The 18,786-nt window shown below is 46.5% G+C and overlaps 1 protein-coding gene across 1 annotated transcript in view; it reads right to left on the bottom strand.

Annotated features, from left to right (window-relative positions):
* LOC118964465 (protein piccolo-like) overlaps positions 1-16,706 on the bottom strand; it is a 31,309-nt gene extending 14,603 nt beyond the window's left edge. Inside the window, exons 1-3 of the mRNA XM_036976108.1 lie at positions 16,558-16,706; positions 12,555-13,794; positions 11,020-11,982 (exon numbers count right to left, since the gene is read on the bottom strand). Coding sequence (XP_036832003.1) covers positions 11,020-11,982; positions 12,555-13,586 — 1,995 coding nt within the window. The 5' untranslated portion in view covers positions 13,587-13,794; positions 16,558-16,706. The remainder of the gene's footprint in view (positions 1-11,019; positions 11,983-12,554; positions 13,795-16,557) is intronic.
* Between the last annotated feature and the right edge of the window lie 2,080 nt (positions 16,707-18,786).

Here is an 18,786-nt window from a genome sequence, read left to right as displayed (position 1 = left end):
CTATAAAAGAGGTGGGTCTATATAGTCAGCCTGCTCTACTCATGAACACAGCAAGCTCTCCCTTCTGTGGACTCCTAGTTTAGGCCATCATGAACACAGCAAGGTCTCCATTCTATGGACTCCTAGTTTAGGCCATCATGAACACAGCAAGCTCTCCATTCTGTGGACTCCTAGTTTAGGCCATCATGAACACAGCAAGCTCTCCATTCTGTAGACTCCTAGTTTAGGCCATCATGAACTCAGCAAGCTCTCCATTCTGTGGACTCCTAGTTTAGGCCATCATGATGCACAGCAAATTATCCAGTGTAAAAAAATAAATAATAATCAACATGTAAAATCAAATTCAAATCCAATCAAATTTATTTGTCACATACACATGGTTAGCAGATGTTAATGCAAGTGTAGCGAAATGCTTGTGCTTCTAGTTCCGACAATGCAGTAATAACCAACGAGTAATCTAACCTAACAATTCCAAAACTACTACCTTATACACACTAGTGTAAAGGGATAAAGAATATGTACATAAAGATATATGAATGAGTGATGGTACAGAAGGGCATAGGCAAGATGCAATAGATGGTATCGAGTACAGTATATACATATACATATGAGATGAGTAATGTAGGGTATGTAAACATTATATTAAGTAGCATTGTTTAAAGTGGCTAGTGATATATTTTACATCAATTTCCATCAATTCCCATTTTTAAAGCGGCTGGAGTTGAGTCAGTGTGTTGGCAGCAGCCACACAGCCACACAATGTTAGTGCCTTGAGATAGAAGCTGTTTTTCAGTCTCTCGATCCCTGCTTTGATGCACCTGTACTGACCTCGACTTCTGGATGATAGCGGGGTGAACAGGCAGTGGCTCGGGTGGTTGTTGTCCTTGATGATCTTTATGGCCTTCCTGTGACATTGGGTGGTGTAGGTGTCCTGGAGGGCAGGTAGTTTGCCCCCGGTGATGCGTTGTGCAGACCGCACTACCCTCTGGAGAGACTTACGGTTGTGGGCGGAGCAGTTGCCATACTAGGCGGTGATACAGCCAGACAGGATGCTCTCGATTGTGCATCTGTAGACGTTTGTGAATACTTTTGGTGACAAGCCGAATTTCTTCAGCCTCCTGAGGTTGAAGAGGCGCTGCTGCGCCTTCTTCACGACGCTGTCTGTGTAGGTGGACCAATTCAGTTTGTCCGTGATGTGTACGCCGAGGAACTTAAAACTTACTACCCTCTCCACTAATGTCCCATCAATGTGGATAGCGGGGGGGGGGGGGGGGGGGGGGGGGGTGCTCCCTCTGCTGTTTCCTGAAGTCCTCAATCATCTCCTTTGTTTTGTTGACGTTGAGTGTGAGGTTATTTTCCTGACACCACACTCCGAGGGCCCTCACCTCCTCCCTGTAGGCCGTCTCGTCGTTGTTGGTAAATCAAGCCTACCACTGTAGTGTCGTCCGCAAACTTGATGATTGAGTTGGAGGTGTGCATGGCCACGCAGTCGTGGGTGAACAGAGAGTACAGGAGAGGGCTCATAACGCACCCTTGTGGGGCCCCAGTGTTGAGGATCAGCGGGGTGGAGATGTTGTTACCTACCCTCATCACCTGGGGGCGGCCCGTCAGGAAGTCCAGTACCCAGTTGCACAGGGCGGGGTCGAGACCCAGGGTCTCAAGCTTGATGACGAGTTTGGAGGGTACTATGGTGTTAAATGCTGAGCTGTAGTCGATGAACAGAATTCTCACATAGGTATTCCTCTTGTCCAGATGGCTTAGGGCAGTGTGCAGTTTGGTTGAGATTGCATCGTCTGTGGACCTATTTGGGCAGTAAGCAAATTGGAGTGGGTCTACGGTGTCAGGTAGGGTGGAGATGATATGGTCCTTGACTAGTCTCTCAAAGCACTCCATGATGACGGAAGTGAGTGCTACGGGGCGGTAGTCGTTTAGCTCAGTTACCTTAACATTCTTGGGAACAGGGACAATGGTGGCACTCTTGAAGCATGTGGGAACAGCAGACTGGGATAAGGATTGATTGAATATGTCCGTAAACACACCAGTCAGCTGGTCTGCGCATGCTCTGATGATGCGGCTGGGGATGCCGTATGGGCCTGCAGCCTTGCGAGGGTTAACACGTTTAAATGTTTTCCTCACGTCGGCTGCAGTGAAGGAGAGTCCGTAGGTTTTGGTTGCGGGCCGTGTCAGTGGCACTGTATTGTCCTCAAAGCAGGCAAAAAAGTTATTTAGTCTGCCTGGGAGCAAGACATCCTGGTCCGTGACGGGGCTGGTTTTCTTTTTGTAATCCGTGATTGACTGTAGACCCTGCCACATACCTCTTGTGTCTGAGCCGTTGAATTGTGACTCTACTTTGTCTCTATACTGACGCTTTGCTTGTTTGATTACCATGCGGAGGGAATAGCTACACTGTTTGTATTCGGTCATGTTTCCGGTCACCTTTCCCTGGTTAAAAGTAGTGGTCCGTGCTTTCAGTTTCACGCGAATGCTGCCATCTATTCCCGGTTTCTGGTTTGGGAATGTTTTAATCATTGCTATGGGAACGACATCATCAATGCACTTTCTAATGAACTCGCTCACCGAATCAGCATATTCGTCAATGTTGTTGTTGGACGCAATGCGGAACATATCCCAGTCCGCGTGATTGAAGCAGTTTTGAAGCGTGGAATCAGATTGGTCGGACCAGCGTTGAACAGACCTGAGTGCAGGAGCTTCTTGTTTTAGTTTATGTCTGTAGGCAGGGAGCAACAAAATGGAGTCGTGGTCAGCTTTTCCGAAAGGAGGGCGGGGGAGGGCCTTATATGCGTCGCGGAAGTTAGAATAGCAATGATCCAAGGATACCAGCCCTGGTTGCGCAATCGATATGCTGATACAATTTAGGGAGTCTTGTTTTCAGATTAGCCTTGTTAAAATGCCCAGCTACAATGAATGCAGCCTCAGGATATGTGGTTTCCAGTTTGCAAAGAGTCAAATAAAGTTTGTTCAGGGCCATCAATGTGTCTGCTTGGGGGGGAATATATACGGCTGTGATTATAATCGAAGAGAATTCCCTTGGTAGATAATGCGGACGACATTTGATTGTGAGGAATTCAAAGTCAGATGAACAGAAGGACTTGAGTTCCTGTATGTTGTTGTGATCACACCACGTCTCGTTAATCATAAGGCATACGCCCCCAACCCCTCTTCTTACCAGAAAGATGTTTGTTTCTGTCGGCGCGATGCGTGAAGAAACCAGCTGGCTGCACCGATTCCGTTAGCGTCTCTCGAGTGAGCCATGTTTCCGTGAAGCAAAGAACGTTACAGTCTCTGATGTCCCTCTGGAATGCTACCCTTGCTCGGATTTCATCAACCTTGTTGTCAAGAGACTGGACATTGGCGAGTAGTATGCTTGGGAGTGGTGCGCGATGTGCCCGTCTCCGGAGCCTGACCAGAAGACCGCTACGTTTCCCTCTTTTACAACGTCTTTGTCCATTCCGTTGTCCTGGGTGGAAGGCAGAACATAGGATTCGCTTCGGGAAAGTCATATTCCTGGTCGTACTGATGGTGAGTTGACATTGCTCTTATATTCAGTAGTTCTTCCCGACTGTATGTAATGAAACCTAAGATTACCTGGGGTACCAATGTAAGAAATAACAAAAAAAAAACAAAAAAAAACTGCATAGTTTCCTAGGAATGCGAAGCGAGGCGGCCATCTCTGTCGGCGCCGGAAGTACATTCAACGCCTAAGTATTGAGTCTGTGGACCTAAATAGACACTGGAACAGTGTTAAATTAACACACTTACTGCTTAGTGTAAAGTCTTATTCAAATTTTTCCCTGAGTGCCTTGCCTTTCAAGCAAATTGTAGAGTTACCACCCATAATTATATGTGTTAGTGACAGAGACATGGTTGTTGCATTCATCTATTTTTAGGTTCTCTGGACTTCACCAAGTGAGATCAAAAGCAAATATGTTATCATTCAAAATGTAATAATCTTTAACACCATACCATATTTATTTCACAAGGCCTTATTTTGAGGGTCTAGTTTTACCCAAATACATTGGCCTGAAACTGGTGCAGATCACTTTGAACCAAAACCATCCCAATCATTATCATATTTCCCAGCATGCTCTATTACAGGTAGATTTGTTATCTAATTTTATGTTTCATGGCATGGCAGCCACAACCCTGCAACAGGAGCCACCCCAAGGACTCCTGTGCACACCCAGAATGGAGCATTGGCAGCCACTCCCATCCCCTGCAGCAGCTCCACTCCTTTGGCAGGAGTTTCATCAGGGTGGACTGAGCTCTGCCAGCATTGCTTTCCCAGTTCCCCCCCCAGTCCCTTCATCCAGCGACTTGAGGGAGGTCTGTCAAATGCTCAGTCTGCTTTGCTCTCACGTGGTTGGCCAAGGACCTTGGCAAAGTCTCAGCTCACTCAACAAATAGCTGAAAATGCCTGTTAGCTCTTATGGGAATGAGCTGAATACCTCCTATGACTTTAAATCTCATAGGGGGCTTAGGCTAATGCACCTAAATGTGCCAAGTATGATTTAAAAAATGGACACAATTGATATTTGGGTACAGGGCTCGTGTCCTGACATTCTGGTTCTTTCTGAAACATGGTTAAATTGTTATATATCTGATAAATACATTGAAGTAAATGATTATAATGTATTTAGATGTGACAGAAAGGGGAGGAGTGGACATATATGTCAAATCTAATTTCATGGCTTCCCAGTCTTGAAATATTTCTGTTCCTAAGAAATTTGAGCTCCTGGTTGTCGATGTGTCCGTAAACCAGAATACACATGTATTTGTTGCTGGGATTTACCGCCCCCCTACTGCCATGGCGGATGCTGTTGTTGCTATATTCGAGTGTTAAGCATCTTTTTCGTCCTCGGAGTTGGTCATTTTAGGGGATTTGAATCTGGATAGGCTATCCCCAGCCTCAAATCAATTTCAGAGTATATGCATTGATTTGAATCTGACTCAAGTGATATCAAAACCCACACGGCCTAAATGGGAAAAATCCTGGTAACATCTGATTGATTGATTTAATTCTTAATAATAACCCGGAAATATTTGTCTAATGGAGTATTTGCATATGATCTCAGTGATCATTGTCCCATAGTATGTATTAGAGATAAGAAACAGCAAAATACTAATCATCGTTTAATTAAGAAGATACATTTGTTAATGTTTTCTCCTCAAGGGTTTTAACATGACATGTTCTACTCAGATTTAACCACGATCTCCTGTATTCCTGACACTGAGTTGGCTCTAGAACATTTCTCTTCCATATTTATTCCCCTGGCAGATAAACGCGCCCCTTTTAAACAATTCAGAGTAAAGATAGGTCTAACCCTTCAGATGAGCTCATTCGATGAGAAATCAGGCCTGGGCCAAAGCAAGGAAATGTTAGCACTATGTAGTGTACTGGCAATCTTTGAGTGAATTGAGAAACAAATTTACTATCTCGAAAAATAGAAAGCTAAATCAAGCTATTTTTTAAGCTCCATAGCTGACTCTGCTGGTGATCCTTCTAAATGTTGAATAACAGTATGTTAACTGAAGAGTACAAATTCCTCTTCTTCCCTGCCTAAGCAAGTTCTTTCTGAATCTGGCATCATAACTGAGAAGGAAGGAATAAGTGATGCATTTAATCCTCATTTTATCTCGGCAGGCGTTTTATTTGAGAGAAACTGTGGTTTAATTGACCCTGGTCAGTCAATCAACTTCTCTTCCCTCTGCCAGTCTCCAGCTGAATCAACAGTAAACCTGTCAACTTCTAGTGAATCTTTGTTTTCATTTCAACAATTTACTATATGTGGTGTGCTACAGTGCCTTGCAAAAGTATTCATCCCCCTTGGCTTTTTCCTATTTTGTTGCATTACAACCTGAAGTGTAAATGTATTTTTATTTGGATTTCATGTAATGGACATACACAAAATAGTCCAAATTGGTGAAGTGAAATTTAAAAAAGTGCATATGTATTCACCACCTTTGCTATGAAGCCCCTAAATAAGATCTGGTGCAATCAATTACCTTCAGAAGTTACATAATTAGTTAAATAAAGTCCACCTGTTTGCAATCTAAGTGTCACATGGTCTCAGTATATATACAGTGCCTTGCGAAAGTATTCGGCCCCCTTGAACTTTGCGACCTTTTGCCACATTTCAGGCTTCAAACATAAAGATATAAAACTGTATTTTTTTGTGAAGAATCAACAACAAGTGGGACACAATCATGAAGTGGAACGACATTTATTGGATATTTCAAACTTTTTTAACAAATCAAAAACTGAAAAATTGGGCGTGCAAAATTATTCAGCCCCTTTACTTTCAGTGCAGCAAACTCTCTCCAGAAGTTCAGTGAGGATCTCTGAATGATCCAATGTTGACCTAAATGACTAATGATGATAAATACAATCCACCTGTGTGTAATCAAGTCTCCGTATAAATGCACCTGCACTGTGATAGTCTCAGAGGTCCGTTAAAAGCGCAGAGAGCATCATGAAGAACAAGGAACACACCAGGCAGGTCCGAGATACTGTTGTGAAGAAGTTTAAAGCCGGATTTGGATACAAAAAGATTTCCCAAGGATCACTGTGCAAGCGATAATATTGAAATGGAAGGAGTATCAGACCACTGCAAATCTACCAAGACCTAGCCGTCCCTCTAAACTTTCAGCTCATACAAGGAGAAGACTGATCAGAGATGCAGCCAAGAGGCCCATGATCACTCTGATGAACTGCAGAGATCTACAGCTGAGGTGGGAGACTCTGTCCATAGGACAACAATCAGTCGTATATTGCACAAATCTGGCCTTTATGGAAGAGTGGCAAGAAGAAAGCCATTTCTTAAAGATATCCATAAAAAGTGTTGTTTAAAGTTTGCCACAAGCCACCTGGGAGACACACCAAACATGTGGAAGAAGATGCTCTGGTCAGATGAAACCAAAATTGAACTTTTTGGCAACAATGCAAAATGTTATGTTTGGCGTAAAAGCAACACAGCTGAACACACCATCCCCACTGTCAAACATGGTGGTGGCAGCATCATGGTTTGGGCCTGCTTTTCTTCAGCAGGGACAGGGAAGATGGTTAAAATTGATGGGAAGATGGATGGAGCCAAATACAGGACCATTCTGGAAGAAAACCTGATGGAGTCTGCAAAAGACCTGAGACTGGGACGGAGATTTGTCTTCCAACAAGACAATGATCCAAAACATAAAGCAAAATCTACAATGGAATGGTTCAAAAATAAACATATCCAGGTGTTAGAATGGCCAAGTCAAAGTCCAGACCTGAATCCAATCGAGAATCTGTGGAAAGAACTGAAAACTGCTGTTCACAAATGCTCTCCATCCAACCTCACTGAGCTCGAGCTGTTTTGCAAGGAGGAATGGGAAAACATTTCAGTCTCTCGATGTGCAAAACTGATAGAGACATACCCCAAGCGACTTACAGCTGTAATCGCAGCAAAAGGTGGCGCTACAAAGTATTAACTTAAGGGGGCTGAATAATTTTGCACGCCCAATTTTTCAGTTTTTGATTTGTTAAAGAAGTTTGAAATATCCAATAAATGTCGTTCCACTTCATGATTGTGTCCCACTTGTTGTTGATTCTTCACAAAAAAATACAGTTTTCTATCTTTATGTTTGAACCATGTGGCAAAAGGTCGCAAAGTTCAAGGGGGCCGAATACTTTCGCAAGGCACTGTATACACTTGTTCTGAAAGAGTCCCAGAGTCTACAACACCACCAAGCAAGGGGCACCACCAAGCAAGGGGCACCACCAAGCAAGGGGCACCACCAAGCAAGCAGCACCATGAATACCAAGGAACTCTTCAAACAGGTCAGGGACAAAGTTGTGGAGAGGTACAGATCAGGGTTGGGTTAAAAATATACGAAACTTTGAACATTCCAAAGAGCACCATTAAATCCATTATAAAAATGGAAAGAATATGGCACCACAACAAGAATATGGCACCTGCCAAGAGAGGGCCACCCACCAAAACTCACAGACCAGGCAAGGAGGGTATTAATCAGAGGCAACAAAGAAACCAAAGATAACCCTGAAGGAGCTGCAAAGCTCCACAACGGAGATTGGAGTATCTGTCCATAGGACCACTTTAAGCCGTACACTCCACAGAGCTGGGCTTTACGGAAGAGTGGCCAGAAAAAAGCCATTGCTTAAAGAAAAAAATAAGCAAACATGTTTGGTGTTTGCCAAAAGGCATGTGGGAGATTCCCCAAACATATGGAAGAAGGTACTCTGGTCAGATGAGACTAAAATTTAGATTTTTGGCCATCAAGGAAAACGCTATGTCTGGTGCAAACCCAACATCTCGCATCACCCCGAGAACACCATCCCCACAGTGAAGCATGGTGGTGTCAGCATCATGCAGTGGGGATGTTTTTCATCGTCAGGGACTGGGAAACTGGTCCGAATTGAAGGAATGATGGATGGCGCTAAATACAGGGAAATTAATGAGTGAAACCTGTTTCAATCTTACAGAGATTTGAGACTGGGACAGACATTCACCTTCCAGCAGGACAATGACCCTAAGCATACTGCTAAAGCAACACTCAAGTGGTTTAAGGGGTTAAGAGGAAATGTACTCTCCCTTCACAAATGTACTCTCCCTTCACAAAGGTGGTGACCGTTATGACCGAAATAATTATCGCCTTATTTCTAAACTTTATTGCCAAGCTAAAATATTAGAATCCTCAATTAATTCTCAGCCAATATGTTTCTTATCTTTGAAATGTATTCTAAATGTACATCAGTCTGTTTTTAGACCAGGTCATAACAGTATATTTTATGCATCCCTAGTTATAAATTCTGTGGTTAACTGTACGTATAAAAGGCAACATTTTGCTGCCCTCTTCATTGACCTGCCAAAGGCAGCATCATGTTGTGGGGATGATCGAGGGAAAGATGGAGCAAAGTATAGAGAGATCCTTGATGAAAACCTGCTCCAGAGCACTCAGGACCTCAGACTGGGGTGAAGGTTCACCTTCCAACAGGACAAAGACCCTAAGCATATAGCCAAGACCACGCAGAAGTGGCTTCGGGACAAGTTTTGAATGTCCTTGAGTGGTCCAGCCAGAGCCTGGACTTGAACCTGAACAAACATCTCTGGAGAGCCTTGAAAATAGCTTTGCAGCAACACTCCCCATCCAACCTGACAGAGCTTGAGAGGATCTGCAGAGAAGAAAGGGAGAAACTCCCATAATACAGATGTGCCAAGCATTTAGCGTCATAAACAAGAAGACTCAAGGCTGTAATTGCTGTCAAAGCTGCTATAAAAAAGTACTGAGTAAAGGGTCTGAATACTTATGTAAATGTGATATTTATTTTTATATTTTTTGCAAACATTTCTAAAAACCTGATTTTGCTTTGTCATTATAGGGTAATGTATGTGGATTGATGAGGGAAATAAAACAATTTAAACCATTTTAAAATAAGGCTGTAACGTAACAACATTTGGAAAATATAAAGTGGTCTGAACACTTTCCAAATGCACTGTATATCATGAATTTATAATTCCAAATATTGATGTAGCAATCACAGATTGCCCTGTTAAGCAAGCCCATTACAACTCTCATAGAGATCATAATATCCTAAAAATACTTTACTTTATAACCATCATATGAGTGATGAGTGAGTCTGAGTGACAGTGACCACTGTGTAGAAATCTGAATTTAGTGTGATGTAGGGCCTGTATACATTATCCTTCCTGAAACCCAGTTTCTATCTCAATGCATTGAATGCAATGTAACTTAATAAGTTGTCAGCATCAAATGTTAAGATTTAATTGCGTGTAGTAAAGTGATAGCAGTTCATTTATATTACATAGCATTACATTGCACTATATTGATGCAGTCAATTTTGAAGTAATTTGAACAGTGGACCCGTTCCAAAAAGATGGACCCGTTCCAAAATGGACATGGGACTTTCCCATCCGGACCTGATATGCATAAATATTTTTTTAAATATAGAGACCCGTTCCAAATGGACGTGAGGACAATTAGACCCGTTCCGTATAGACCTGGTCGGATCCAGACCCGGTTCGATCCAAGTGGGGGAAGCAGCAGAAAAGTCCATTTTTAAGCTACTTTATCAACCGGAGCTGATAAAGTACGTGGGAGAAGAGGTAGAGAGAGATGGCGCTCTAACATGGGTCGTGCTGTGTGTGTAGGCTACTGTGAATGTGAGCGAGTGACATGGGGTGCAGGTAGGAGGGAGAGAGGGAGAGACACTAACCAACCAATCTGACTCGTGCTTTAGTAGACTAATAGCTGCCATAGCAAGGTTATTTATCATCCAATATGATGACGTAGTACCTGTCTTGACTGCATTAAACTGGGAGAAGCTAGTTAAGCTAGCTAGCTAGGTTAATTGAGGCTGCATGAACTTCCTTGTCCTACACAGTCACAAACAACAATAAATCCATTCAGAAAATTAAATAGCAGCCTACCTGTTGGCTTTTGGTCGTTGAAGCCTATCCTTCTCCTTTAACTTTTAATTCCATCATTTTAATTCTATCTTCCATTGATTAGATATCTCCTAACTTTTTCCACATACAGAGGCTCTGTGACTGTAGCCTATTGCCGCTTTGATTACTTATGATTGGCCAACAACAAGCGACACTCTTGTGAAAAGCAAGAGCAGCAGCATAAATTATACAATTATCTCAACTGTAGCAGTTGCGTTCGGATCTGTACGGGTCTTTCCGGACAAGTCAGTTAAAATTACACATACCCGAGACAATCCTATCAGATCTGACCCAGAACCGTGACATTATTTAGAATTCTGGATCCGGACCCGCTCGGGTCCTGGATCAGGTCTTGGGTATTCGGGTACAGGTGGATCCATGAAGACCTCTAGAATCTTGTAAATCCTATAGTGACACAACCAAGTGGTCTACATAAAGCATTACCAGAGCATAGAACGACTGTAGATGTGAAAATAGTTTTCAAATATTCATCAATAAATACAGCCACAGCGGAATTAAAACGATATAGCCATTTTACCTCAGTAACATTTGTCATGGGGTTGAAACCACAGAGGTTGCAGACAGTGTTCTTGCATTCGGTACAGGTGTTGTAGTTGGGAGGGTCCTTGGAGCCCATGTTGAGTTCCACCTTGCAGAGTGGACAGGTGGACTGGCCTGCTTTGGGAGATGGTTGGTAGGATGCTGTTCCCTTTGGAGGCTCTGATGGGGGTTTGTCCATGTTGACCTGTACTGATGGGGGGACCTTGGCCTGTTGGGGTTGCTCTGCTTTCTTCTCCTCTGCTTTCTGAGCAGCAGGTGGTTTGGTCTCCTTTGTAGTAGGCATCTTGGGAGAGGCCTGAGCTGCTGCAGACACCTTCGGGGAACCTGGTGGTGTGGTGTGGGGCTCATCCTGAACAGCTGAGTTGATCAAAGTGGATGCAGAGCTGAAGATGGAGGAGCCAAAGCCAAACATCTTACCAGACACTGAATCTTCAGCCTTTGAGGAAGCAGGCTGAGACTTAGGACCACCAAAGCCAAAGAAGCCCCCTGACTCTTGCTTGGGGGCCTGAGCCTGTAGCTGTGGCACAACGTTGGCAGGAGAGGCTCCATCCTTTGGAAGCTCTTGCTGAGGCTTCCCAGGCTCCTCCTGTGTGCATGGGGTGGCATTACTCTGCTTATGCCCAGGTTGGCCTGGCTGCTCTGGCGGTTTCTGAGGCCCTGATGTTCTCCGGTTCTCCTGTGGTGCATTCTGGGCAGGTACTGGGCTAGCCGGTGTCTGAGGGTCTGCTGCTTTAGCAGTCTCTGCCTTGGGTGGCTGTGTTGGTGATGTAATAGGGTTTTTCTGGATGGAGCCTTGTGTAGAGGTGTCTTTCTTCTGTGGTGCAGGAGATATAGAGGCTTTGTTGGGTGAAGGCTGGGGTTTCATCTTTGGGGTTCCAGGTGGGTCCGAGCCTCCGAGTGCTCTTTGCATCTGGCAGGTCAGACACAGCCACTCCTTACCCTACAATAGAAATCACAGCTTTACGCATAATATAAAGGTTTTTGGTTTTCTCACAGATGAACAAAGAAAAAACTGTTAAATGCAATCAATATATCTATGTTTTTTTTCCTTAATCCTTAATCCATACTAGGTACATACTATATACAAAATAATGAAGGTTATGACTTATCATTAAAAAAAAAGATGTGAATATTAAAGTAACACTGTGTCTTTATCTACTGCTACTGCCTTTACCGTACAACACTACCTTCATATTCTGTGAATGACTGCAGTGGGCAATGCCTCATGCTGAATGAACTGCCACTAAATCAGTCTACTCTGTTTAAGCAGCCTGCTAAGTGGTAACTAGAGTTAATACACTGACTTATCAAACCACACTTGCCAGACTCAAGCATGCTCAATTCTCCACTTTACAAAAAAAGACAAAACAAATTTGACACAGAATGTCATTCATACAAATGCTACAAGGTGATCCTAGGTCAAAAATATAAATATTTGTCCTACTGTTTAATAATGATAAATTAATAACAAAGTATTAAATACTGTATATTCTGGAATTAAGCTCTACTTACGCCAGAGTCAGGAGGACTGAAGCCACAGAAGCTGCAGACGACAGTCTTACACTGTGTGCAGGTGTTATAGTTGGGTGGCTCCTTGGAGTGTAGGTTGAGTCCGGTAGTGTTACACACTGGGCACAGGGGTTTAGCTCCAGCCATAGGTCCGGCTTTAGACTGATGCCCAGCTTTACCAGCGGCTTGCTGCTGTGGTGTAGTCTTAGGGGAACCCTGCTGCTGTGGTGTAGTCCTAGGGGAACCCTGCTGCTGTGGTGTAGTCCTAGGGGAACCCTGCTGCTGTGGTGTAGTCCTAGGGGAACCCTGCTGCTGTGGTGTAGTCCTAGGGGAACCCTGCTGCTGTGGTGTAGTCCTAGGGGAACCATGCTGCTGAGTGCCAATCTTAGGGGACCCTTGTGGCTGAGCTCCAACCTTAGGGGACCCTTGCTGTTGGGGTCCACCCTTAGCAGGTCCTTGCTGTTGGGGTCCCTTAGGATTTTGTGGCAGAACTCCAACTTTAGGTGACCCTTGCTGTTGGGGTCCATCTTTAGCAGGTCCTTGCTGTTGTGGTCCACCCTTAGGGGACACTTGTGGCTGAGCGCCAACCTTAGGTGACCCTTGTTGTTGTGATCCACCTTTATCAGGTGCTTGCTGTTGTGGTCCACCCCTAGCAGGGGTTTGCTGTTGGGGGGCTTGTTGTTGTGGTCCACCTTTTGTAGGTCCTTGTTGTTGAGGGGCTTGCTGTTGTGGACCACCCTTAGGAGGTCCTTGCTGTTGTGGACCACCCTTAGGAGGTCCTTGCTGTTGTGGTTCACCCTTAGCGGGGGCTTGCTGCCCGCTAGGTTTGGCTGGTTGACCAGCCTGACCGTTCCCCTGCAGCTGGAGTCCTCCCTGTTGCTGCTGTGGGGCATTCCCAGGGCCAGGAACTGACCCAGGATGCTGAGGGCCTGCTTTCTGTTTGTCAACCTCCCCATTGTCCCCAAAAATACCTCCTCTGACAGCAGAGGAGACAGAGCTGAGGGGGTTGGCCCCGCTTAGAAAGTTTGAGAACATGGCAGGGTCCTCCTCTTTGTCCTCCTCTTCCTCGCTGGAGTCTACAGAGCTGTCAAAGCAGGAGCTGTCCTCTCTCTTCTCTCCTACAGGGGCCTGGGGAGGAACTGGGCCTGGGGCTGAGGGGAGGGCATCTACCGCCCCACCACTGCTATCGCTGCTACTACTGCTGCCTGGGCTCTCTTCTGGTTCAGCTTCTACACCAGACTTCCTACAGAGACAAGAGAGAGGGTGACAGAGAGAGGGGGGGAGGGGAGCGGTGTGTGAGAGAGAGAAACACACAGATTCACACCGATAGAACACACACACACACACACAAAGACATATATGGGACAAAAAATCAGCTCCATTGGGAACTTCAACCTGGCCATGAATGAACTGAAAGACAAAGCAAAGAGGGCTTTCTAGGCCATTAAAATATCTATAAAATTAGGCATACCAATTAGGATATGGCTCAAAATATTCAAATCAATAATAGAACCAATTGCACTGTATGGGAGCGAAATGTGGGGTCTGCTTACAAAACAAGTATTTGACAAATGGGACAAACACCCAATTGAAATCCTACATTCTGTAATTCTGTAAGAGCATTCTCAGAGTAGAGAAAAACTGACCCACCACTCCTACCATTACAAAGCCCTCAACTGCCAAGAGGTGACCACGGAGAAAAGTCCTCTCAGCGAGATGGTCCTGAGTCTCAATTCACTAACCACTACCAAGCCAACCAAATTATCACAGGGCACAAATAAAATATATCACCTATTGGAAAGAAACCACAAAAAAAATATATTTTGCTCTAAACAAACAGTGCAAGGTGGCAGACTATCTGACCACTGTGAATGATAGAAAATGTAGGAAAAACACTGATCACAGCCTGGCCATGGAGACCAGTCATCACAGGCAAACCTGGCTGTCCCCAGAGGACAGGCTGTGCTCATGCTGCCCGCAGGAAGTGATAGAGACAGATCTGCAAACCAAAATGCTGTGTTTTAGCAGCCAAATGTGTGGCCTCGTGCCACAACCTGTGGGACAGCCAGTGAGAAGTATAGTGTGATTACTTATATTTGCCTATTCTTTATTATTATTTGTTGTAATTCCTGTTAATACGACAATCACTATCATTATTAATGCTTAATTACAAACAGTCTAGCATATTCCTGTCTTTCACCATCGCTATATGTATACATTTACAATGTAAGTGTTGACTTTCCATGTCAATAAAGTATACTGAATTGAATTGAGAGAGAAGGGGTAAGGGAGAGAGAAAGTGTGGAAGGGAGGTGGGGTGAGGGAAAGAGAGAGCATTAACAATATTCTGATTAAACATGCTGCCCCAGGCAGGCTGAGGATGGTAAACAAATAGCAACATCTCAGGATATATTGGAAAGTAATGAGGACACAGGTCACATAATGCCATTAATGTCTCTGAGTTCTGTTTGTTATTACCGCTCTGCACCCTGATACACCTTTCTCTTCTCACATGCTGCATCAACATGCTGAATAGTGAGTACCCTACATCTTACATTTGGATATTAAAATTGGCAACATACTAACTAAAATACAATAAACAAATGTAGGGAATGAAAGGTGTAAAACAAAAGCATAATGTAATATGACCCTTGTCAAGAATCTCGACAGTGTACCTATGCTTTTCTTTGCAAACATGTTATCACAGCATGTGGTGTCTTATGAACTGATATTTTAAATAATTACATAATGGATATGAATATACATTCTGTGGCACACGGATGTAAATTAAAACCAAGTTACTGTCGACCGATATCTCAGCTGAAAACGATGATCATGTGCAAATTAAATTGTCGCGTGCTTTCAGCTGAGGCTTTAATGATTGCGTCTCGGTTTGATTTACTCAGCATGGGCTGTTGTTGGGCTTTCGGCACCATGGACAGCAGCATAGAGCCATCACGGTTTCATACATAATCAAGCCAGAGAGATCCCTTTCAACCAGAAATACAATACAGACCACGGTCCTACACAGTCATGGGAGGCGGAGACTGCATACCAAATTCAAGTACTGAGGTTATAACCACATTCATATTTACACAGGAATATATCACGTTCCCCATAGGCTTGTTGCCACTATAAAACGTGTGACCTCTGTAGCCCCATTAAATGGCGAATGAATGCTTTCACCCAACAGCCAGTATTACCGTAGAGGAAATTAAATCCAAAGTCTGGTTTAAAGCGGAAACACACACATACACACACAATCTGGTGCTCTCTGGAGAAACCGCAGGCACATTCGGACAGGTGACAACAAATGATGAATGAGAACTAAACTCTGATATGGAAATACATATTTATATAATTTCCTAGATATCAGATTAAAACATTATAGTAATGACATGGCAGTCGCCAATGCGAGTTTAAATAGATACACGGGTGGTCTAACCTATTATCTCCTCCGCGCCTGGTCGTGATTTTGCATCAGTCGGTAAGTCAAACAGACAGGCTGTATTAGCTGCAACTCTACTTGAGTATACACGATGCAATCCGCATAGTGGAGTAGGCTACCAGTAGGCTACCAGACCTTAAATATGACAGCTCTGAAACCTCGATCCTCCCGGCATTGAGTTGGAGGAACCCCCTCGCTCAGCCGTTTTTCGCTCGGTGCGCCCTTGCTTGTTCCGCAGCGAGCCAAATGACGCCAGGCTACGGAAGCTTCCGCAACGAGACATCTGTAAACAATGTCTCGTTGCGGGACGAAGCAATGTGCACCCTTAGCCTACACCTGCATTCGCCCCCATCTCGTAGTCTAGCTATTGTAAAAAAATAAAAAAAAACATAAAAAAAACGGAACCGCCATCATCCCTGTGGACACCATAAAGAAACCCCCTGCCAGAGGCATTCCCGAGGATAATTCAGTCCAGTATTCCTCACCCTTCGCGGGCACTTTATCAAACAGATGTATGTACATCACACGGTTCACTGAAAAACAAGACGCAAATGCTACCTGTTGTTGTGCTGGCTCTGTCGTACCAGATGTCTCGTCCCATCTTGGCTCAGCCCTCCGTCAGTCGGCTACTCTTGTCAGTTTCTGCGGTCTGCCTGGCTGCGGAGGGATGGCGGGCACAGAGCAACGCAAGTCTACAGCATCCACTGATTCCGCCTCTCTGCATACGCATGCGCTGCCATCTGACAGCCAGTTAATCACAATACATCATGCAGGAACATTTCAATTAAAGGCACACGGCGACTTATCCCCGGCAGCCACACATTAAACGATAAAAAAATACATATATCGCATGCATGCGCCATATGTTTGCATTTCTCATCAATAATGTCCATGTTTTAAATGTATGTAAATTGTAAACAATTTTGTCTGTAATGTCTTTTTGAGACCCCAGTATGACTAGGTGTAACGATTCTCTTCTTGTGAAGTAGAGGCGGACCAAAGCGCAGCGTGGTGGTTGTTCATTGTATTTATTGACGACACTATACATGAACAAACTAACGAAAAAAAACAAGAAACGTGAGAACTCAAAACAGCCCTGTCTGGTGCAAACACAAAAACAGGAACAATCACCCACAAACACACAGTGAAACCCAGGCTACCTAAATATGGTTCCCAATCAGAGACAATGACGAACACCTGCCTCTGATTGAGAACCATATCAGGCCGAACATAGAACTAGACCAAAACATAGAAAAACAAACATAGACTGCCCACCCAACTCACGCCCTGACCATACTAAATAAATACAAAAACAAAGGAAATAGAGGTCAGAACGTGACAGTACCCCCCCCCCAAAGGTGCGGACTCCGGCCGCAAAACCTTGACCTATAGGGGAGGGTCTGGGTGGGCGTCTGTCCGCGGTGGCGGCTCTGGCGCGGGACGCGGACCCCACTTCGCCATTGTCTCAGTCCGCCTTATTGTCCGCCTCCGTGGCTTACTCACCATGCCCACCCCTCTCAATGACCCCACTGGACAGAGGGGCTGCTTGGGACAGAGGGGCAGCTTCTCGGGACAGAGGGACAGCTGCTCGGGACAGAGGGACAGCTGCTCGGGACAGAGGGACAGCTGCTCGGGACAGAGGGACAGCTGCTCGGGACAGAGGGACAGCTGCTCGGGACAGAGGGACAGCTGCTCGGGACAGAGGGACAGCTGCTCGGGACGGAGGGACAGCTGCTCGGGACGGAGGGACAGCTGCTCGGGGCGGAGGGACAGCTGCTCCGGGCGGAGGGACAGCTGCTCCGGGCGGAGGGGCTCTAGCGGACCCTGGCTGACTGGCGGCACTGGCGGCCCCTGGCTGACTGGCGGCCCCTGGCTGACTGGCGGCACTGGCGGCCCCTGGTTGACTGGCGGCGCTGGCGCTGGGCTGACTGGCGGCACTGGTGGCCCCTGGTTGACTGGCGGCACTGGCGGCCCCTGGCTGACTGGCGGCACTGGCGGCCCCTGGCTGACTGGCGGCACTGGCGGCCCCTGGCTGACTGGCGGCACTGGCGGCCCCTGGCTGACTGGCGGCACTGGCGGCCCCTGGCTGACTGGCGGCACTGGCGGCCCCTGGCAGACGGGCGGCATTGGCGGCTCCTGGCAGACGGGCGGCACTGGCGGCGCTGGGCAGACGGGCGGCACTGGCGGCGCTGGGCAGACGGGCGGCACTGGCGGCGCTGGGCAGACGGGCGGCACTGGCGGCGCTGGGCAGACGGGCGGCGCTGGCGGCGCTGGGCAGACGGGCGGCGCTGGCGGCGCTGGGCAGACGGGAAGCTCCGATGGCGCCGGGCAGACGCGAAGCTCCGGCAGAGGCGCCGGGCAGACGGGAAGCTCCGGCAGAGGCGCCGGACAGGCGGGAGGCTCCGGCAGAGGCGCCGGACAGGCGGGAGGCTCCGGCAGAGGCGCCGGACAGGCGGGAGGCTCCGGCAGAGGCGCCGGACAGGCGGGAGGCTCCGGCAGAGGCGCCGGACAGGCGGGAGGCTCCGGCAGAGGCGCCGGATAGGCGGGAGGCTCCGGCAGAGGCGCCGGACAGGCGGGAGGCTCCGGCAGAGGCGCCGGACAGGCGGGAGGCTCCGGCAGAGGCGCCGGACAGGCGGGAGGCTCCGGCAGAGCTGGAGAGGAGGAAGGCTCTGGACGGATGGGCCGGAGAGACAGCCTGGTACGGGGAGCTGCCACCGGAGGGCTGGGGTGTGGAGGTGGTGACGGATAGACCGGGCCGTGCAGGCGCACTGGAGCTCTTGAGCACCG

This window comes from Oncorhynchus mykiss, chromosome 1, assembly GCF_013265735.2.
Source record: "Oncorhynchus mykiss isolate Arlee chromosome 1, USDA_OmykA_1.1, whole genome shotgun sequence".
In the NCBI taxonomy this organism is placed as follows: Eukaryota; Metazoa; Chordata; class Actinopteri; order Salmoniformes; family Salmonidae; genus Oncorhynchus; species Oncorhynchus mykiss.
This window is presented reverse-complemented; position numbering and strand designations above follow the sequence as displayed.